Source organism: Rousettus aegyptiacus, unplaced genomic scaffold (genome assembly GCF_014176215.1).
Source record: "Rousettus aegyptiacus isolate mRouAeg1 unplaced genomic scaffold, mRouAeg1.p scaffold_m13_p_12, whole genome shotgun sequence".
NCBI lineage: Eukaryota > Metazoa > Chordata > Mammalia > Chiroptera > Pteropodidae > Rousettus > Rousettus aegyptiacus.
The window spans coordinates 44,404,588-44,427,392 of NW_023416287.1; the positions used below are offsets into that span (position 1 = coordinate 44,404,588).

General features: G+C 35.2%; 1 protein-coding gene across 4 annotated transcripts in view; it reads right to left on the bottom strand.

The window, feature by feature from the left end:
* NPHP1 (nephrocystin 1) overlaps nucleotides 1–22,805 on the bottom strand; it is an 80,354-nt gene that overhangs the window by 17,919 nt on the left and 39,630 nt on the right. For all 4 annotated transcript variants that reach the window (XM_016134519.2, XM_036229806.1, XM_036229805.1 and 1 more), the window contains 6 exons: nucleotides 21,131–21,259; nucleotides 14,691–14,765; nucleotides 6,379–6,489; nucleotides 4,204–4,286; nucleotides 2,289–2,365; nucleotides 1,370–1,469 (listed from right to left, as the gene is read on the bottom strand). In XM_016134519.2, the coding sequence (XP_015990005.1) occupies nucleotides 1,370–1,469; nucleotides 2,289–2,365; nucleotides 4,204–4,286; nucleotides 6,379–6,489; nucleotides 14,691–14,765; nucleotides 21,131–21,259 (575 nt within the window). The remainder of the gene's footprint in view (nucleotides 1–1,369; nucleotides 1,470–2,288; nucleotides 2,366–4,203; nucleotides 4,287–6,378; nucleotides 6,490–14,690; nucleotides 14,766–21,130; nucleotides 21,260–22,805) is intronic.

Here is a 22,805-nt window from a genome sequence, read left to right on the forward strand (position 1 = left end):
GAGGTTCCTGAGTTAGAAACTGATAGACCTGGGATTCTACTAGTGTAAAAACTCCCTGAAGAAAATGCAAATTAAAACTACCATGAGATACCACTACTCACTTATTATAATAGTCCAGACAGAAAAAAACTGATAATACTGAGTGTTGTCAAGAAGATGGAATAATTCTTCATACATTGCTGGTGAGAATTTAAAATGGTATAGTCATTTTGGAGAACAGTTAGGCAGCTCTTTATAAAGTAAACAAACACTGTTTGTCCCAGCAACCCCACTTGTAGGTGTCTATACCCATGAGAAATTAAGACATATGTCCACATACCAAAAAACTCATATGCAAATATTTAGAGTGGCTTCTTCCTAATTGCTAAAACTTGGAGAAAACCCAGATGTCTATCAACTAGTAACTGGATAAACACACTATGGTACATCCACCAAATGGAATACAGGAACACCTCGCTTTATTGTGTCTTGAAGAGAATGTGATTTAACAGATTGAAGGTTTGTGGCATACCTGCATCAAGCAATTCTATCAGCACCGTTTTTCCAGTAGGCTCAGATGATGGTTAGAATTTTTTAGCAATAAAGTATTTTTAATTAAGGCACATACATTGTTTTTTAGACATAATGCTCTTGTACACTTAAAAGACTACAGTAGAGTATAAATATAATTTTTATATGCATTGGGGAACCAAAAAATCACTTTGTTGTGCTATGCGCTTTATTGCAATGGGTCTAGGACCAAACTTGCAATATCTATGAGGTGTGTCTGTACTAAATAGAACAAAAAAAGAACAAACTAATAACACATACAATGGCATGCATGAATCTCAAAAGCATTATAATGAGTGAAAACCAGACTTACAAGGCTACAAACTGTATGATTTCATTTATATGACATTCTGGAAAAGGCAATATTGTTTGGAAAGAAAACAGATGAATAGTTGCTTGGCACTGGGGCACTGATGACAAAGCTGCAGAGATAACTGGCTTAGAGTGATGGACACATTCTCTATCTTGATTGTGGTGGTAGTTATATAACTATATACATTTGTCAAAACTCGAAGAACTATAAAGTAAAAGGATTAATTTTGTTGTACCTAAATTATAGCTCAAGAAACATTTAAAAAGTTTCCTGAAGATAGGCTCATGGATCAGTAAGCCTCACTTAGAAGTTTCTATACTATTTCTGACCAAATCTATCATTTGCATTAACTAGTAAATAGAAGAATAAGCTGATCTTTGGCAGATGATTTAATGGGGAAAAAATAACCAACAAAAGATGTTCAAGCAGGAGGAAAGGTCAAAAGCAGAGATGTTCTACATATGCTGAGTAACCAAAGTTTACTGGACAAGTCAAAGCTATACCAACCTGAGTATGTCTCTCGATCTTCTGTTCAGAGTTCTCAGTTTTACTAGAAGATGAGGCTGCCTTCTCATCGTCATCATCTGATGGAAAACATTCCCATGTCCTTTCAAAAAAGTTAATAAATGCCAAAATTTCAAGTGCTGGGACAGTGAGTATAATACCAGTCTTTTAATAATAAATTGAAGTAGTTTGTTATAATAGAACAAAATATTTTCAGCACCAGCGCCTACTCCTGGAGCTGCCACCTCATCAGAAGCTTCAAACAGTGATGTTGGCACCAACTTACAAAGAAAAAAGGGGAGTTTATAAAGCAGGTCAGAGTTTAGGTTGAACCACCTGCATCTCTGAACCCCAACTCCTTCCTGTTCCAAGAAGTGGGTACTGGCATTGCCAGGGCAGCAGTAGTGCTGTGTGTCCTGAGTCATGAAACAAAGAGGGGCAGAGGGGGAGATTAAATGCTGTCAGGCTCTGAGCCACTTGAGGTAAGGACCGCATCTGTCTTACTCTCCATTCCCCATTATCTATCTAGTACAGTGCCTGGTAAGTGAACATATTAACAGGTGCTGAATATTTCTGGAGGGCAACTTGGCATGTACATCACAACTTCAAATGTCTCCACCTGTTGACTAGTGATAGGCAATCTCTGAATTAGCCTGTTCTACTAATTCAACAAAGTATTCAGTGAGGGTAAAATGTGCCCTCCTCATGATTCCTCATTTCCTACAGTAGAGTCTCATAGGTAACACCATGAATATAAGCACTAAAAAAAAAAAAAAAAAGACTGAAATTTTAATATCGAATGATACATTTTTAAAATGTGACTTTATTATTTACATAATAGAATACGGCTATTTTCTCTGGTGACTCTTCTGTTTTTTTGATCTCTAAGGAAAGTAAGGAAAGCGAATTATAAGAGCTGTACCTCTTCTGGATACTGAAGGGTCCACTTCAATATCTTTTTCATAAGGGGTGCCACCATTCAGGCAGAGTTCGTAAGTCCTACAAAAGAAGGGTATGCTATGACAAAGACCTGTGATGAACATTTTGAAACACAGATACATTTGGAGACATTTTATTTATGTTTTATTGGTAAATGAGAATGAAAGCTGCTGATTCTTCTGTGAGGTATCATCTAAGTAAATAGCCTTTCTTTCTTTCTTAACTATTAACTGCAGAAATATATTTTTCCACATTAAAATAAGAAAGGTTAATTGATGTCATTATTTTGACATCATTATTTTGACATTTTCAAATGTTTAAATCAACGTTTGAAATAAAGCCATTATGAATTTATATTATTTTTAAATATAAAAGTAACATCTAAATTGTTGTAAAAGTTTGAATGGCATAAAAATAATAAGTAAAAAATGAAAACTCCCTCCCTATCCCTCTCCTTTTGGTAGCCCCTCAACCCATCTTTTTTCTATGCAAGTGCAAAAAAATACATACACCCAGTTAAGTCTCAAAATAAACATGTTTTCTTTTACAGCTACAAACTGCCAAAGTGTAGAAAGCAGAAGGTAAAAGGCCTCTTTCATCTTACTGCACTAGCTTCCGGCTCTTGCTCCTCAGAGGCAACCTCTGGGGACAGTTTACATAAATCCTCCCACAGATATGCACATAGTTTTTCATAAACAAAAGTTGAGTCATAGTATATGTACTATTCTGCAGCTTGCTTTTTTCACTTAATAATACACTTTGTATATGTTTCTATATCAATACACAGGCCTCCAACTCATTAAAAATAATAGCTATGATTCCACTTTAGAAAAGATTGAGTAGACATACCTTTCCTTCCTACTAAGTACAACTAAAACCCTGATCATTATTAAAAACAAACAAACAAACAAACAAACAAACCCTCCAAATCTTAAAGAAGCCTGGGATTCTACATCTAAGATGGCAGGGTGGAGGCGGTAATAAAGTGCTGCTCCCTCTTCTACTGGGTGATGTCCGAGGACTAGTGGAGTAAGGACTTTCACCTGTCCTGTGGTAAGGGGGTCACATCCATCTGTGATGTCAGTAGAGATGGAGCAGGGAGCATTATCTGAATCAAACCTTTGAAGTTAGGAACTATTATAATATTTAAAGTTGGGGGAAACTGATGCTTGGAGACATTAAGGAATCTGCCTACAGTAACACAGGCAGAGCTAGGACTAGAGCTCTGAATTTTATAATTGCAAATCTGAGATCTCTGTCATCATCCTGCTGACCAAGCACCCATTTGTGTCTCTCTGTTAATTTCTTGTTTATATCCTATACTTAGATTTCTGTGTGTGCCATTTAAAATTTAGATTTTCTTCCTCTCAACTTTTGAGAACCCTTTTTATATTAGGGATAATAATATTCTAACTGTCATGTATATATTGCAAATATTTGCTACTGGTCTGTCTTTTGGTCTCAAGTTTTAAATTTGTTTACAGTGGCCACCAGAACAATTTCAATGTATGATCTACAGAAGAAAGGCAGTCACAGAGGATTTGGGGATCCCGGACTTAGCTTTCCCTCTTTAGAGAGAATCAGGCTCTATTTTAGCACTGTGAAATGTGCTAATTCCATAGGAAGTTACTGAAAGAATGTTCTCAGCAGACAGTTGGTGCAAACAGGTTTTAAAATCCCTTTCCTATATGTGTTACTTACTTCTTTCTAGGATGAAACTGCAAATACTATTTTCACATATTACCTAAAAGAACATTAAAATCAACATTAAAAGCCCCATCTCTACAAGTTATTAAAATGCTAACAGAACATACATTCTGTAAATCTGAGGTATCTAGATTTTAAAAAATGAATTTCTATAAAATTACCCACTTGGAAAAAATACATAGCCAACTTACTTTGCTGGCATAGGAATTCCACTGCCATCAAAAAGTTTAAGAAACACCCAGCCACAACTTAACTCTCCTCTTTCACCTGTTGACTAGGAAATAAAAAAGTAGATGAAACTTAAAGTCTGAAGCAGTCAAATTTATAAGCACATACCAGGTCCTTTTAAAGGAACAAAATTATTATTTGTCTTGAGAACTAAAAATATTCTTCGCAAAAAAAAACAAAGTGAAGCACAGCAGAGTCCCTTTGTATGTGCAGGGCAGATGGTAAAGTGAAAACCCCATCACGTTGAGAAAGTTAAAATTGATCAAAAATCTTCCTGCTCAGAACTTTACCCTACTGTCGAATGTCAGAGGCCACCGGAATTCACTTGGGGGACCTGCTTTCTTATCCTACCTACTATGACACATATAGATGAATTTGCCTTAAAGAAATGAAAAGATGGTGCAATACCATTCATGTCAGAACAGTGGGCTCTCTGGGTTACCATGAGACCACATACATATACTATATCTTTCAAGCTATTAGAATATGGAGGCATATGATTACTATAACAGACCCATGCCCACAAACTCAGTAGTTTACATGATGTTAAGTTAATACAAATTTCCAATGTTCCCTTTATAAAAATTACCACTCTGCCAGGTCCTTTAATTAGAACACTTACACAATGTTAACTGTGCTCTGTACTCTACGGTAGAGGGGAACTACTACATTGGAATGCCACCGAGAATCTTCTATCACTTTCTGAAAAGTCCCATCTTTTCATGTCTTCATTCTTTAAAAATATGGATGCCACTCAGGCTATAAATGCAAACAAATACACTTTTATTTATTTTAAATTATTTTCCTGCCCAATATTCTCCCTACCTTTTTTATTTATTATGAGGACTTCACTTTTTTTTCCCCCTCCAGGGAGGGAAAGGTAATATGCCCAGCTATTAAAAAAGTGCTTTCCCTTCAGATTCCTTTTCAGTTAGGGGTGGCCATATGTCCCTTCTAATTCTAGCTATTGAGATACAGATGTAAATTTCTGAGCAAGGCCTCCTCAGGAAAATTCTTTTATTGGGAACAGATTGGTTTGTTTTGTTTTTTCACCTTCTAAGCTCTTGGTCATATTTAAGATTAGAAGTAACTGTTGTTGAATTGTGGTGTATTTCCTCCAGGTATATATTATATATTATGTGGCAGAGGACCTTTAGACTTGTTGATACTGTTAAGTTTAGTTTTAGTATATCTGCAGCTTACATCCAATGTGAGCAATCTGAGATTGTTTTTCTTCCTTAAAAGAGCTTTTTTTTTTTTTTTTTTTTGGTCACAAATCACTAGACAACACTAAACTTTTCTGGTGCTGCTCAGTAATGCATCTTATTTATTTTTTCCTTTTTATGTTTTGACCCCCTTTACTCATTTCTCTCACCCCTCTACCTCTGGCAACCACCAATCTGTTCTCTGCATCTATGAGTTTGTTTTTTCTGTTTTTGTTTTTGTTTTAGATTCTACATATAAGTGAGATCATGTGGTATTTGTCTCCAACTTATTTCACTTAGCATAATAATCTCTAGGTCCATCAATGCTGTCACAAATGACAGGGTTTCCTTTCCACTGTATATATGTAACACTTCTTTATCCATTCATTCAACTTAGGTTGCTTCCATATCTTGCCTATTGTAAATAATGCAGCAGTGAACATAGGGGTGCACATACATTTTCAAATTAGTGTTTTTGTTTTCTGCAGATAAATACCCAGAAGTAGAATTGCTGGGTCATATGGTAGTGATATTTTAATTTTTTGAGGAGCTTCCAAACTGTTTTCCATAGAGACTGAACCAATTTACATTAATAAAAACAGTGTATGAAGGTTCCCTTTTGTCCACATCCTCACCAACACTTCTTATTCTTTTTTTGATAATAGCCACTCTGATATGTGTGCGGTGATATTTTGTGGTTTTTTATTTGTATTTCCCTGGTGATTAGTGATGTTGAAATCTACACTTTAATTTTAAGAGCTACTGAAAAAGAAGCACTAAATATAAATTAGAATGACTGCCTTTCTCAATATTCAAGGATTAAAATTCTATTACATATAAAAACCTCAATTATTTTACTTATAGATACAAGCATTTTTTTTAAATTTTCTTTTAACTGATACATTAGAAACCTTTATCTGTCAAATGACATACATTGCGAATATAAGAAATTCCAAGTTCAAATAATATTCCAAGATCTGGAGATGAAGAATTGGACCTGAGAAAACAATCACCATCAAGCAAACAGGGCAAGATACCAGTAATCTGAAACAATAAGAAAACAAAGTTATTAATAAAAATTTAAACTGGGAGGCAGGTTTCAGCTTCATTCACCTGTAAATGGTTTATGCCTTTGCATCATGATAAAAGTATTTTAAAGGAAACAAAAAGCAGATAAACTGGACTCATCTACACCAATGAATTGAAAGTTAAAAATTTAATTTTGTGTTAAAGGGAAATACCTTTACTTTCACCTACTCTTTGCTTAGAGGAGAGGCTAATGTGAAACAGGTAGTATATCTAGATCCCCAGAGGTGGACAAAAATCATTTGCACATATAAGATATTTATAGTAGCCATTGTTCTTTGTGAACAGAACTAAAATTAAAGGCTTCTTACACACATTGGTCAACTTTCCTTAGGTGGGCTTTGTGAATTTCCCTTTCCCTTCCCTTTTGCTCATTCCATTCCCCTTCCCTGCAACACCACATCCCTCCTTCCTGCCTATAAAATCCCACCTATCCTTCAAGGTCTAGTTTCTCTGCTACAAAATCTTCCCAAGCCTGTAATTAATTTCACCCTCCTCCTCTGTGCTTCCACAGCATTTGGAGCCCCATAACCATTCTATTCTGCCTTTGTGATAGTTATCAATAGTGCCCACTCCATAGGAGTACACTAAGTATTAAATGAGATAATACACATGGTTAGAATTCCATAAAATAGTTATTATATATTTGTATGTCTCTTCTCTAGCACCATGTAAGTTCCTACAACACCTAGGAAGAATGCCTCACACCTAACAGATGCTTAATTTAATTCAGCAAAGTAACATTTATTTATTATTTATCCTTCCAAACAGTTCATCTTTATATCTGGGAAAACATTGGAAAATTCTGCCCTAAACATTTCATATATACAGAGATGCCATATCAGAATTGTGAAGTGTTGTATGTACCAAAATATAGAAGATCACACTGGATTTTCAGTTGTGCTCTAGAAACATGTGGATACATGCAACACATAAGCATCGTGGCCAGGCCTCCGCCACATCTGGTACCTTCTCACTGAAACTCTATCTTGCTTTAATATCTTTTGAAGCCATAAGAGGAAGTTAATGAAGGTTCTTAGGCTGCAGTGACACACACAAGCTAGTGTTGGAGTAAAGTATATACGAAAGCAATGAAAACTTGGAGGAAGAATAATTAAAGTAAAATAAACTTTTTTATCTGCATGGATGCAGATAACTAATCTTATTAAAAGAACATGGAAAGTTTGGAGAAACATGGTGGAGTGAGAGATGTTCTCAGATCTCTCCCTTTGAAACAACAGTAAGCTGAACATCTAAAACTGAACAAAAAATACTCAAACTGCACACCAGCATGTATGAGCATGGGATCTGTGCATAAGAGTTACTATAGGTCAAAACCCCGGGAGTGGGGCGGTGCACTGGGAGAAATAAAGAAGCTGCTGCTTGCAGCCTCCAGAGCTCTCTGTAGGAGTGGGGGAGGAGAAGGTGTGGTGTGAGTCCCTGAACAGCCAGGCCTGGGAAAGCTGTGAGCTCCACGTGGACAGCGGCAGAGGCCAGTCATTAGGGCAGAAAGCAGAGAAGCAGCAGGCAGAGAAACAACAGTTGATAATTACTGGTCCCAATTGCAAAACCGAGGCTTAGCCACAGCCTCTATCACCCAACCCAGAGGGCCCCTCCCCTCACACCCTCAGAGACTGAACACTGAGGAGTCCCAGGGGAATCTGAGCAAACACTACTGAAACTGTCGCTAATACTGACAGGGGTTGACTGAGACTAGTAAACGCAATTAAACATCTATAAGACAAAAGGGGGCATTATCAAGGCTTTAAATAAAGCAGGGATACAAGATGCTTAGGCGCCACCTACAGGAAACCAAAAGAAAAGCACCTTCTTTGCAACAGGCTAAAGAGAGACCTTTATAATAACAAATCTTTCTGAAAAAAAAGCCAAATACACTCCTATTAATTCCCAGGTGGAGAAATAGTCCATTAAACACCATGAACAACCAAGGTGACAAGGCATCTGAGAAAGAAAGAGAAAGCACTCCAGAAAATAAGCTTATAGACAGAAATACGTGACTTAAATGACAGAGAATTCAGGATGGTACTTCTGAAAAAACTCAGTGAGTTTCTAAATGAGTCATATCAACAATCAGGAATTGAAAAAAACAACTCGATGAGTAGAGCAACGAGAATGAAACTCTCAAAAAAAAAAAACAATAAATCTTCTGGAGATGAATCAAACACACTGCAAGAGTTGAAATACAGTCGACCAAATGGAGGAAAGGATCAGTGATATTAATGATAGAAATCTAGAAATGAATCAGAAGGAAGAAGAGAGAAACTGAGGAATGAAAAATAATGAAAGAGAAATATAAGAACTAGCTGAAAGCATCAGGAGAGGAAACATAAGAATAATGGGCATTCTTGAAGGTGAGGAAAAGGAGCAAGGACTAGAAAGTATTTTCAGACAAACAGTTGACAAGAATTTCCCAAATCTAAGGAAGGAGCTGGAACTTGGAATTCAAGAAGTCAACAGAACACTCAATTATCACAACCCAAAAAGGTCTTCACCAAGTGTAGAGAGCCAGATCTGAACTGGACCTGATCGAAACATTGGCAAAGCCATTCTTGGCTGTGTAGCAATCTGCCAAGGACAGAGAAGCAAAACAGTTAACATACAGCTGCTTCTAGTTTAGCATGGATAACTGGGTACAGACAGACCTTGGGAAATTACTGCTGTCAGCAAGTTTCAAGTCCTGAGAAGAAGACTCCCATTCCCTCCTCGACCTTCAAAAGTATATAATAATCACATTGAGCTTGGGGTCACTCACTGTATCTAAGCAAAGTGCAGTGTCCCTGCCTGGCCTCAGTTTTTGTATCTACTACCTCTGTGTTTTTCTCAATCATTCTGTTGCCCCTTCTCAGGTATATTAACCCTCTAGCCATGCAGGTCACAGAAACCAAGACACATTGTATTAAAATTATCAAAATCAACGACACAAACAAAATTCTCAGGGCAGCCAGGGAAACACATTAGATTATTGTCAGACTTCTCAGCACCAACCTTATAAGCTGGAAAGGAGTGCAATCAAATATTCAAACTATTAAGTAAAAGGAACTATCAGCCAAAAATAGTGAAGGAAATACGAAGGAGAAATAAAGACCTTTCCAGACATACAAAAATTGAGGGATTTCTCCAGTACGAGGCCTGTACTACAGGAAATAACGAAAGAGGAAATGATCAAAAAAAAAAAAAAACCCACAAAAGATAATTAGGAGTAAGGTGACTCTTAGTCAAATAGAAGCAGAGGAATGCAACCCTTACTAAGAACAGGGCATTATAAGCTTAAGCATTAAGGAGAGAATTGCTATAGCAAGATAGTAATGAATGTTCAGCATACATAGGGACAAACTGAGACAACAGTGACTAAAAAGGGGAGGATTCACAGATCCAAATTCATAAGGGGGAATGGAGATAAGGCACACACAGAAGAAAACAGAGAACTATATATATGTGTGTGTGTGTACGCGCGCGCGCGCACACACACACACACACAACTATCCTTTTCATATTTATAATGCTAACCACACACCAATGATTCAGAACTGAAGTATATAACATAAAACAAGAAGAACCAGAGGGAAAACTCACAAAAATCAACCAAAATAAAGAAAACAGGACAAGGAAGCAATATAAACATCGAGCTACCAGAAAGCAAAAGATAAAATGGCTATAAAAAAACTCATATTTCATAATCACCATAAATGTAAATGAACTAAACTCAAAAATAAAAAGGTACAGAGTTGCAGAATGGATCAGAATACAAAATCCAACTACATGTTGCCTCCAGGAGTCACATCTCAGCTCCAAAGACAAATATAGACTCAGAGTGAAAGGTTGGAAAATGATATTTCAAGCAAATGGCATCCAGAGAAAAGCAGGAGTCGTGGTATCAGATGAAACAGACTTCAAAATAAAAAAGGTAAAGAAAGATACTGACGGTCACTTCATAATGATAAATGGAATCATGCATCAAGAAGACATAACATTTATGAATGCTCCCAATCAGGGAGTCCCAAAATATATAAAGCAATTACTAACAGAATAAAACACTATTGTAGTAGAAGATCTAAATATCCACTGTTGGAAATGGACAGATCATTCAAACAGAAAATCAATAAAAAAATAACATCCTTAAATGACACAATAGACCAACTGGACATTAACATTTACAGAGCCTTCTGTCCCAAAATGGCTGCTTATACATTCTTCTCTACTGCACATGGAATATTCTCAAGAATTGACCACATACTGGGACACAGAGATAGCCTCAACAAATATAATAGGGTTGAAATCATATCAACCATGTTCTCTGACCACAATGCTTTGAGACCAGAGATCAACTGCAAAAAGAAATCAGGAAAAACCACAAATACATTAAACAACATGCTACTGAAAATAACTGGGTCAGAGAAGAAAAAAAAAAGATCAAGAGATACATAGAAACGAATGATTATGATAGTACAACATATCAAAACTTTTGGGACATGGCAAAAGCGGTACTAAGAGGAAAGTTCATATCATTACAGGCCCATCTCCAAAAACAAGAATAGCCCAAATCAACAACCTAATGCTTCATCTTAAAAAAATAGAAAAGGAAGAACAAATGAAGCCTAAAGTCAGCAAAAGGAAAGAAATCATCAAAATTAGAGCGGAAATAAATAAAATTTTTTAAAAAATGATAAAAAAATATAAATGCAACAGAGAGCTGGTTCTTTGAGAAGGTTAATAAAATTGACAAAACCCTGGCTAGACTCACTGAAGAAAAAAGAGAAAGGACACAAATAAGCAAAATCGGGGATGAAAGAGGGGATATTAAAGCTGACATTGCAGAAATACAAAGGATCATGCAATAATAATATGAAAAAGTATAACACCAAGTATAATACCTAGACTGAATTAAGAAGAACTGGAAAATCTAAGTAGGATCGATCAGCAAAACGGTAATTGAACAATGATCAAAAACCTACCGAAAAGTAAAAGTCCAGGACCAGATGGCTTTCTAATGAATTCCACCAAGCATTCAAAGAATATTTAATACCTCTTCTCCTCAAACTCTTCCAAAAAAGCAAGGAGGAGGCAATAATTCCCAACTCATTTTATGAGGCCAGTATTACCCTGATACCAAAACCTCCTAAAGATAACACGCACACACACAAAAACTACAGGCCAATATCTCCCATGAACACAGATGCAAAAATCCTAAATAAGATTCTAGAGAACCAAATATAGCAACATATTAAAAGGATTATACACCACGATCAAGTGGGTTTCAACCCAGAGGCACAGGGATCATTCAACATATGCAAATCGATTAATGTGATACACCACATTAACAAATTAAACAATAAGAAGCATGTAATCATATCAATAGATGCAGAAGAAGTCTTCGACAAGATACAGCACCCATTTATGATCAAAACACTTCACAAAATTGGTATAGAAGGAAAGCACCTTAACATAATAAAGGTCATGTATGACAAACCCTTAGCCAACATTATACCTAATGGTGAAAAACAAAAAATGTTCCCTTTAATCAGGAACAAAGCAAGGCTGTCCACTATTGCCACTGCTATTCAGTATTACATTGGAGGTCCTAGCAAGCACAATCAGGCAAGAGAAAGATATAAAAGGCATTTAAATAGGACATAGGAAATGAAGAAGTCAAACTGTCTCTATTTGCGGATGGCATGGTTCTCCAAACAGAAAACCCTAAAGACTCCACAAGAACACTACTAGAAACAATAAGCAAATTCAGTAATGTACAAAATCAATGTTCAAAAATTCATAGCTTTCCTATACTCTAATAATGAAGTGTCAGAAAAAAAGTGGAAAAAATAATTCTTTTTGCAATTGCAACAAAAAGAATAAAATTATCTAGGAATAAATCTAACGAAACATGTGAAGAACATATATAATGAAAAGTATAAGACCCTATTAAAAGAAATCGAAGAATATATAAAGAAATGAAAAAATATTTTGTGTTCTTGGATTGGGAGAATCAACATAGTTAAAATGACCATATATTACCTAAAGCATTATACAGATTTCATGCCATCCCCATTAAAATCCCCTTGGCATTTAGAAAAACAAACAGGACAAAAAATCATCAGATTTGTATGGAAGCACAAAAGACCTCGAATCGCCAGAGCTGTCCTTAGAAAAAAAAATGAGGCTGGAGGTATCATTCTGCTTGAGTTTGAATTATACTACAAAGCGACAGTAATCAAAAATGGTATAATGTTGGCAGCAAAACAGACACATGAACCAGTGGAACAAAATCGAGAGTCCAGAAGAAAACCCATATGAATATGGGCAAATAATTTTTGATAAAGAAGCCTAAAACATATAGTGGAGAAAGGAAATCTGATCAATAAATGGTACTGGAAAAGCCATCTTCAAAAGAAAGAAACTAGACTGTTGTCTGTCACCACACACCAAAATTAACTTAAAATGGATTAAGGACCTTAATATAAGACCTGAAACAATAAAATGCATAGAAGAAAACATAGGAACTGAACTCAAGGACCTTAGTCTTAAAGAGGAGTTTAATAATTTGACCTCAAAAGCAAGAGAAGTAAAAGCAAAAATAAATGACCAGGACTACATGAAACTGAAAAGCTTCTGCTCAGCAAAAGAAACTATCAACAAGGTAAAGAGACAACCATCCAAATGGGGAAATATATTTGCAATCAACACCTCCGATAAGGGCCTAATATCCAAAATATACAAAGAACTCATACAACTCAATAACAACGAAAATACAAAGGATGTAATCGAAGAATGGGCAGAGGACCTGAACAGACACTTCTCCCTAGAAGACATACAAATGGCCAACAAATATATGAAAAGATGCTCAACATTTCTAGCTATTAGGAAAATGCAAATCAAAATCGCAATGAGATACCACCTGACACCTGTTAGAATAGCTATAATCAACAGGATAAGTAATAACAAATGTCGGAGAGGATGAGGAGAAAAAGGAACCCTCATACACTGCTGGTGGGACTGCAAATTGGTACAGCCACCATGGAAAACAGTATAAAAATTCCTTAGAAAACTAAGAATTGATTTACCATATGATCCATCAATCCCTCTACTGGGTATTTATTTACCTCAAAGACTTGAAAACCCATATCCAAAAAGATATTTGCACACCGATGTTCACAGAAGCATTATTCACAGTGGCTAGGATATGGAAGTAACCGAAGTGCCCTACAATAGATGATTGGCTAAAGAAGCTGCGGCACATATATATAATGGAGTATTACTCAGCCATAAGAAGAGATGAAATACAGCCATTTGCGACAACATGGATGGACCTCGAGATAATCATGCAGAACAAAATAAGCCAGACAGAAAAAGCTGAAAATCACATGATATCACTTATATGTGAGATATAAACCTAAAAGCAACAAATGAACTGGACAAATAAATGGAGACTCATGGACATGGACTATAGATTAGTTGTTACCAGAGATCAGAGGGGAGGGAGGTAGACAGGGTAAAGGGGGTCAAATAGGTGGTGACAGAAAGAGATCTAACTATGGGAGGTGAACATACAGTGTAAACATATATATGCCTTACTGTTATAGTGTACAGATGAAACTTATTGGATTTCATTAACTAGTGTCATCATAAAAAATAAAAATTTTTTAAAAAAGGAACATGGCTATCTTCATCTTCATGGTCCCTATATAGTATTGACTCAGCAGTCTGAAACCACCAAATCTCACTAGAGTCCTTTTTGTTCTACTCTTGGCAGTCCCTGGGTGCAATGTATCAGTCCCCTAGGCATCACCCTTGATTTAATCTGAAGAAAGCACAGTTCTCAAGAACACAATTGGAGACTTCATTTTGAAAAATGCTTTCTAAAGGTTATCTTTTTTTGTTTTTCATCAGAGGGAATTTTCTAGAATTGAACTATGAAATCCATTGAATGAGATGACTCATAGGAATTAATAACTTTGGTGAGTACTTTTTATCAAAGTTTTCAAAGAACATTAAATTATCTAAAGATTTGAATCTGACCTCATATACTCTGCCCTAAACATGTTATTTCAGAAATACACTTTGATAGCCTCACCTTAGACATTAATTACACAACACTTAACAGATAAAGTATGTTTACTCCATTCACTCCATGGATGACTCACCTGGGGAGAAAAGGTCCATGTTTTGGGCTTTTTAGGTTGCCATGTGGCTCTGACTGTATGAATGTTGCTCAGAACCTGAAATGAGATTTTCCCATTGAAATCATGTAGATAGCTCTCTGAAACATCACCACATCCATACCCCGAATGGTTAACAGTGGCTATACTGTGTGAAATAGAGGGAGAGGGAGTCTTTCGCTTCTTGCTTTGTGTAATTCTGTAATTTCTTTTTTATTAACACCAAGTATATACATAACTTTTTAAATACATACAAAAGAGTGTCATAGTAGTTACTTATAAAACAATGAAAGAACTGATAAAATGAATTGACTCAGATCTTTGTGTTGACAATAAATTCTATTAAGAGAAATGCTTAATATCTGGGATAGGTATACCAGAAAAGTAAGTGAAATTTCAGGTACAAATGACCTTTTAAGAAATGTAACCCCCAAGACAGACAATGTTAACAGCTCAGAAAAATGGTTCAGTTTTCTTTAAAATCTCTAGGCCCACAAGTTATATTTTTCCTGCAATTTAATTTCTTGGGAAATGCTATAGCAAGAAGCTAGTCCTATAATATACATAAGACAATGAAATGCAAAAGGAGCAAAAAGTATAAAGAAGAGTTCAAATTCTGTAAAGTCATGGCTAAAATTGACATCTTCCAAAGGAACAGATAATATATTTTTATTTTTGATAAAAACATTTCAGTAGAGCACTTCTAAAACTAACCTTTAAAAGTAATTAGAAATTCTCCTAAACATATCATATTAGGTCAAATTCATTTCACTGCTAAGTCCCTACTGGAAGGCAGCTAGGAGTAACTTATAGGCAGCTAAGTGGTTCTCTAAATAGAGTAAGTTCCCATTACCATCAGTAGCTAATATATATGAATTTACTTAAACTCTTCCTAAAATAATATATATTCTCAACCTGGACTTCTAAAGAGCAAACTCCTCCTGATTATTACATGCTGTGTTATGTGAGACTGCATTTTATCTATCCTGAGCTCCCAGATGAGAGGAGAGTTTGCAGCTGAAAAATATTAGAGAAAACAATAGCAAAAAAAAAAAAAAAAAAAAAAAAATCAACCTACAGATTCGAGAAGCTGAACAAACTCCAAACTGGATAAACTCAAGAAATCCATGCCAAGATACAGCATAAACGTCTGAAAACTAAACAGAAATATCTGGAAAGCAGTGAGAGGAACAATAGCTTGATTAACTGACAGGGCAACAATTCTCATGGGAAACCACAGAGGCCAGAAGAAAGTGGCATGATATTTGTCAAGTGTCAAAAGAATCACCAACCCCAAATTCTATATCTAGTAAAAATATCCTTCACAAATGAGGGGGGGAAGAGACATTCTCAGATAAAGAAAAACTAAGACAGTCTGCAGCCAGCAGGCCGACCCAAAAAGGTTGGTTAAAGGACGTTTTCCAAACAGGAAGGACTCAATAAAAGAGGGAATCTCTGAGAATCAGGAAGAAAGGAAGAACAATGGGAAGAATTAAAATAAAGGGTAAGTACAACACATTTTCTTTTGCGTTTTCTAAATTGTGCTTGATAGTTGAAGCAAAAATTATAATATTGTGTGATGTGGTTCTCAATGTATGTGAGGGTAATATTTAAGATGATTATATTATAAAGGAGAGAGTAAAGGGAAGTAAAGGGAGGTAAGATTTCTATACTCAATTCAAACTGGAACAGTGTCACTAGTAGACTGTGGTAAGTTGTGTATGTATAAATAACATCTGGAGTAACCACTAAAAAAGCTAAAAAGAGAGATCCACTCAATAACACTACAGATAATTCAAAATGGAGTTCTAAGAAATGTTCAAGTAATATACACCAAGGCAGGGAAAAGAAAACAGAATGAAAAGGAGAGAAAATCAATAGTAAACCCCACCCCAAAAGACAGCACACTAATGATTTCAGATTCCTTTCCAGTATCTGCCTGCTTTGAATGCTTTTCATTGGGTTTAGGGGGTTGCTTTTGGTATATCGCCCAGAATTCAATTATCACCTCTGGGCAAGTTGTTCTGTGAAGAGCTTATTTGGCCATTATTGGAAGCAGTGTCTTGTTAATTTTGTAAAAATGCTTTTTAGTTGTAACTAGGTTTAGATTTATTAAAGAACCACTCAAGTCAATAGCATGAGTATTTGTTCTATAACTTCTCAATTTGGAAAGTTGATGAATTAATTTCACAATTTCTATTATTTTTTCTGTAAAATAATTTCTATTATTTTGATGTTATTTAAAACAAAATTCCAATCTTTGTCTTATGTTCTCATATATGAGAACAGAGAGAGGTATAGCAGAAAATATCAAACCAGATCTAAGGAAAAGGCAATTCATCTTTTCTTGGTCACTGATGACACCTACTGTCTCATTAGTGGCAGTGGTTTTGTGCAGATGTGGAAGTAAGGATCACTATAACACAAGTTCATATATTTACCCCCAGTTCAGATGAAAGGAAGGTGCTTTCCTCATGACATGAGTTAGAAGTATACTCAATGTGAGCAAAGCTAAATCCACAAACTCGTCCAGATCTGATCTGCTTTCAGTGTTCCCAATGTCAATAAATATCACCACCACTGACACCCGTTCTCCCTCACCTGCCATATCCTTCCATCACCAAATTGTGTTGGTTTTTACCTTTCATCTCTACCTCCACTTCCCTAATCTAAGTCTTATCATCTATCACACATTTACTATTTTCCATGTATTGTTGTAAGTGCTTTATTTATGTTAACTCATTTATTCCTCAAACTGACCCTAAGAGATGTATGTATACCAGTTGAGGAAAGTGAGAGCAAGGTCGAGTACTCTGGTCAGCATACCATACTTAGAAGACTGTAGAGCCAGGGCTAATCCTAGGCAGGCTGGCTCCAGTTTTTGTTTTCTTGAAGGTGACACATGCTGCCCTTTGACCACCACACTGTACTATAACTCCCAAATGGTCTACTCATGCCCCTTCTGTCCCCTCTAATTCATTTCCAGAGAGGAGTCAGAGATCTTTCCGAAACATAAATCTAAATTGTGCCCCTTACCCAATTCTCCCTATTTTTAGGATAAAGACAAAACTTCCTAACACCATGGCTTACAATGTCCAATACTATACTCCTTCCTGATGTTTCCCATTTCATCCTAGTCTGCACTTCCCCTCGCTCTCTCCCCTCAGCCATACTAGCCTCTCATTTCCCAAGTCTTTTCTTACCAAGACCTTCATCTGTGCTGCTTCTTAAAACAGGTACACATGTCCCTTTCTCTTTGCCTTGTAAAGGCCTATTCACCACTCAGGAGAGAGTCAGACCATCCATTTGAGAATTCTCTAAGGTAAGCACCTAGTGCTATCAACATCCCTGAGCAATGCTTTAGCCAACATCCCACAGATTATATGTTACATTTTCCTTTTCTGTTCAAAAAATTTTGTTCAAAATATTTTCTAATTTCCATTTAACCTATTATTTAGAAATTTCATTTCCAATTATTTAATGATTTTTCCAGATATCTTTGTTACTGATTTCTGATTCAATTCCATGTGAATTGAAGACCATACAGTGTATGATTTCAATCCTTTCAATTTGTTCGGGTTCATCTATCTTGCTGAATGTTCCCTCTGCACTTAAGAGAATGTGTATTTTACTATTTGGGAGTGAAGTGTTATACAAATATTAATTAGATACAGCTTGATGGTATTATTCTTTTTTATCCTTATTAATTTTCTGTCTGCCTGTTCTATAGATTATGGAGGGAAAAGTGTTGAAGTTTCCAATTATAACTGTGACTTTGCCCATTTCTCCTGGTTCTATCAATGTTTACTTCATGTATTTGGAAACTCTGATGTTAGGTGTATACACATTTAGGATTACTACAACTTCTTGGTGAACAGTCCCTTTCATCATGTAGTGTATGTCTTTATTCCTGATAATTGTCCTTGATCTAAAGTTTATTTTGTCTGATATTAATATATTTTGAGTGCTATGTCTTTTTCTTCTACTTTTAGACTGCCTATGTTATTATATTTAAGGTAGGTTTCTTATACATAGCCCATGGCTGGATCTCTCTCACTATGGTTTTGTGTTTTCCTGATGACTTATTATATGCTGAGCATCTTTTTATATGCCTCTTAGTTTTTCATATATATTTTCCTTTTTTAAGTGCTTGTTCAAGTCTTTCACCCAATTGATTACCTTATCCTTTGACTTTTTTCCTGATCTTAGGGGAAAAATGTTCAGTATTTCACCATTAAGTATGATGAAACTAGCTTCAGTCTTCTCTTGTTGCCCTTTACCAATCTGGAAAATCGGTAAAGAGGAAATCCCCTTCTATTCTTAGTTTGTTGAAAAATTTTAAAAAATTATGAATGGGTCTTGAAATTTGTCAAATGCTTTTTCTTTAAGGTGAGGCAACCCTTAGTTGACCTCACAGATTGCAAGGACCTTGTCATCTTATAATCCCTTATTTTTTATTTTATTTATGTCTATAGCACCTGGTCTTCCTAGGTGGTCACCCAACCAAGTACTAACCAGGCCCAACCCTACTTAGCTTCCAAGATCAGATGGGATCTGGCTTGTTCATCAAATACTTTTTCTAAATCCATTGAGATGACTATATATTTTTCTTCTTTAGTTCTGTTACTATGGCTTATTACAATGATCTATATTCAAATGTTAAATGTTGGTTACACAGCTATGTCCATTATATCCCTAGAATTCAAATTCAATACTTCCCAATTAGTCATGATATTTAATTTGCTACTATTTTGTTTAGGATTTTAGTTTTGATATTCATGAGGGATACTGGTCTTATAATTTTTCTCTCCTGTAATGTCTGGTCATATTTTGGAATCATGTTTTTCCTGGCCTTATAAAAGGAGTTGGGAAGCATTTCCTCTTTACTTATTCTTTGGAAGAATTTGTGTACAACTGGCATTATTTCTTCCTTAAATGTTTGGAGGAATTCACTATTGAAGCCATGTAGGCCAAAGTTCTCTTTGTTGAAAGATTTTAAATTACAGTTTCAATTTCTTTAACAGAGGTTATTTAAAATTTCTATTTTTTCTTGTATCAGTTTCAATAAATTAAGGTTTTCAAGGGATTTATCTATTTATCTACATTGTTAAATTTATTGGCATAAAGATGTTTATAATATCCCTTATTGTCCTTTTAATGTCTGTGGGATCTGTGATGAAGTCTTCATTTTCATGTCAGATATTGATCATTTGTTTTCTTTATCACTTTTTAAAATTTATTGATGAGTCTTACTATGCAACTCTCAATTTTAATAATTTTTTCAAAGAATAAACTTTTGCCTTTTTTGATTTTCTATTTTGTTCATTAAATTCTAATCTTATCTTTATTATTTCCTCCATTCTTTTTTCTTCCTGTTCTAGCTTCTTGAGTTGAGAGCTTTGATCACTGATTAAAATTTTTTCTTCTTGTCTAGCACATGTAATTAAAAATATTTATTTCCATCTATGCACTATTTAAACTGTAGCACATAAGCATATCAATTTTTTTAGAGTCATTCAAATTCTTTCCTTGGTACTGGGTAAAAAATATTCTCTTAAGAATCAGGGAGAAGTTAAATAGAAAAGGATACAAGGAAACATTGTAAGGTGAGGGTAATACTCTATGTTCTGTATATTTGTCAAAAATGCAACACACTGTGCACTTAAAAAGTGAACTGTATAGAATACTAGAAGACAGGCATCAGTACCTTTTTGTAGGTGAAAAATCTAAGGATCAGAGGAGTTAACTGCGATATATATACCAACATGACATACCTAGCAACTGAAAGAGCCAGGAATTAAGTCTAGGTCATCAAAACCCATGTGGTTTGTATTCTACCATAATTTTATAGACATACACATACATATACACATAACATATACACATGCACAAATATATGAGTATAACATACACATACACACATGTACATACACAAATACACATATAAACATACATATGAACACACACACATATAGCTACATACATATACACATACATACACATAATCATATACATATTCACAGACATATACACACATATATTTATATATAAACATAGTTATACATACACATACACACATGCAAACATATAACAAAAGAGAGAATGCAAGACAGAGATAGACAGATCCTATTCAGTACACATATATATGCACATATACATTTACATACATATTAACATATACATAATCATATACATACATATAAACATATACAAACACAAATATCTACACATATACATATACACACATACACTTATACATACACATATGCATACACTTGTACATAAAGATACACATACACACACACACATGTAGATATATAACAAAGAAGAGAGACTGAGAGAAAGACACAGAGACAATGGACCCCGTGCATTAACAAAACATTTTCCATCCTGAAATGAACCGATGTGATCTTCAGTAAGCTCACCTTATTACCATCAAACAGGCAGAGGCGCACATGTCTGCTGAGAACCTGGATGCTCACTCCTGGAAGAGGAATCATTTTACAGCTCCACAGGGTCAGAATCAATAAAACACGACTTGGTCTTGACCTAATCTGAGAGATAAATTAGTCATTAAAAAGGTTTACTTTTATGACTTATGAGACAAAATCATTTTCAAAACACCTTTTATAAATACTTAAGAATATGTACATAGAATAAAAAAGAATAAAAGGAAAAAGTTTACTTACAAATATATATCCACAAGAAAAATGTCAAGAATATGTTCAATTTAAATCAAAACTTTAGGTAAATTTTTCATACATAGGTAAAATACTTGCATGGGGGGATGGATAAATGCATAAAATTTGTGATGAAGTGTCGATACAATCAGATAAAATGTGTAACCTGACTACTGAATCACTCTACTCCAGGTTCATTCACAGTCATTCTGTGGGTAAGTATATACAGTCAAACTAGTATTCAAAGCACCCAGTTGGCTCCTCATTGGTTTAATTCCAAGTATTCATCTACACTGTTACTTAGCTTCTTATGCAGATTTGTCTTTTTAACAGCCAAAAAAAAAAGTTTTATTAGAAGGGCAAGTACACTTCCAGATGTGGAAGCGGGCCTGAGCAAGAGAAGTGTGGCTCAAAGGCCTTATGCAGATGTTTTGACAAAGAAAATGACCTGCATTGGAAACAATTATTCATTTCTACTTCACAGGTATAGTTCATGATGTAAATAAATAAAGTGACATTTTGGTTTCTTATTTAAGCATATCTTTAATTCTTAACATTCTTCTTTATTGGTCATGGGCCTTTCCATCTAACTATATCACTGAAAAAAATAAGATAACATGTAAAAGCTTGTCGGTTTTGCAATTTAAGAAATGGGAGCTGAATATTTAGTTATTTGGGTAGAGGTCCGCACAATAAAATGCTATTTATTCTAGTAGTAGTACACTTATGGACCAAATACAACATCTTTGTTGACTTTTAATAAAAGATACTTAATACTAAGAAAATTCCAGGCAATGATCAGGTTGACAGGGAAAAGGGCACTAAAATTCTGTGCCACCCCATCCCACAAAATGTGGCCACATTGGGTCCTTTTATTCTTCCCCTGAGGTTCTGGAAGGGAGAAAAAGTAGAAGGTAAACAGGAAGGGGAGTGATAAGCTCTAATGTGGTTTAAACCTGCTGAAAAATCAGAGTGTACAATTAAATATCAAGAGTATTTCCTACTTCAAATACTGGGGATACAAGAATCTTTTACTCTAAGCTATCCCCAAAGAAGTATAATCATAAAGTATTACCAATGTCCTCGATCCTGCTTAATCAAAATAATATTACTATTACTACTACTACTACTACTGATGATGATACTAGCTAACATTTTCTGAGTTATCATAAGCCAGGCACTGTTGTCAGGCCCTTCAAACATGTAATTATTATAACAATCCTATTTTGGAAGTATTATTATTATTATTCACTTTTCACAGATGAAGAAATTGAGGCAAAAAGTGATTAAGATAGATACATAGTACTATCCCCTTTGTAACGATGGGAGAAAAGAGTAATAAATAAGAGAAACAAGATGAAGTCACAGTAACAAACTCAATTTTTATGTTAGCTGAAACTCACTCAGTGGTTCAAACTTA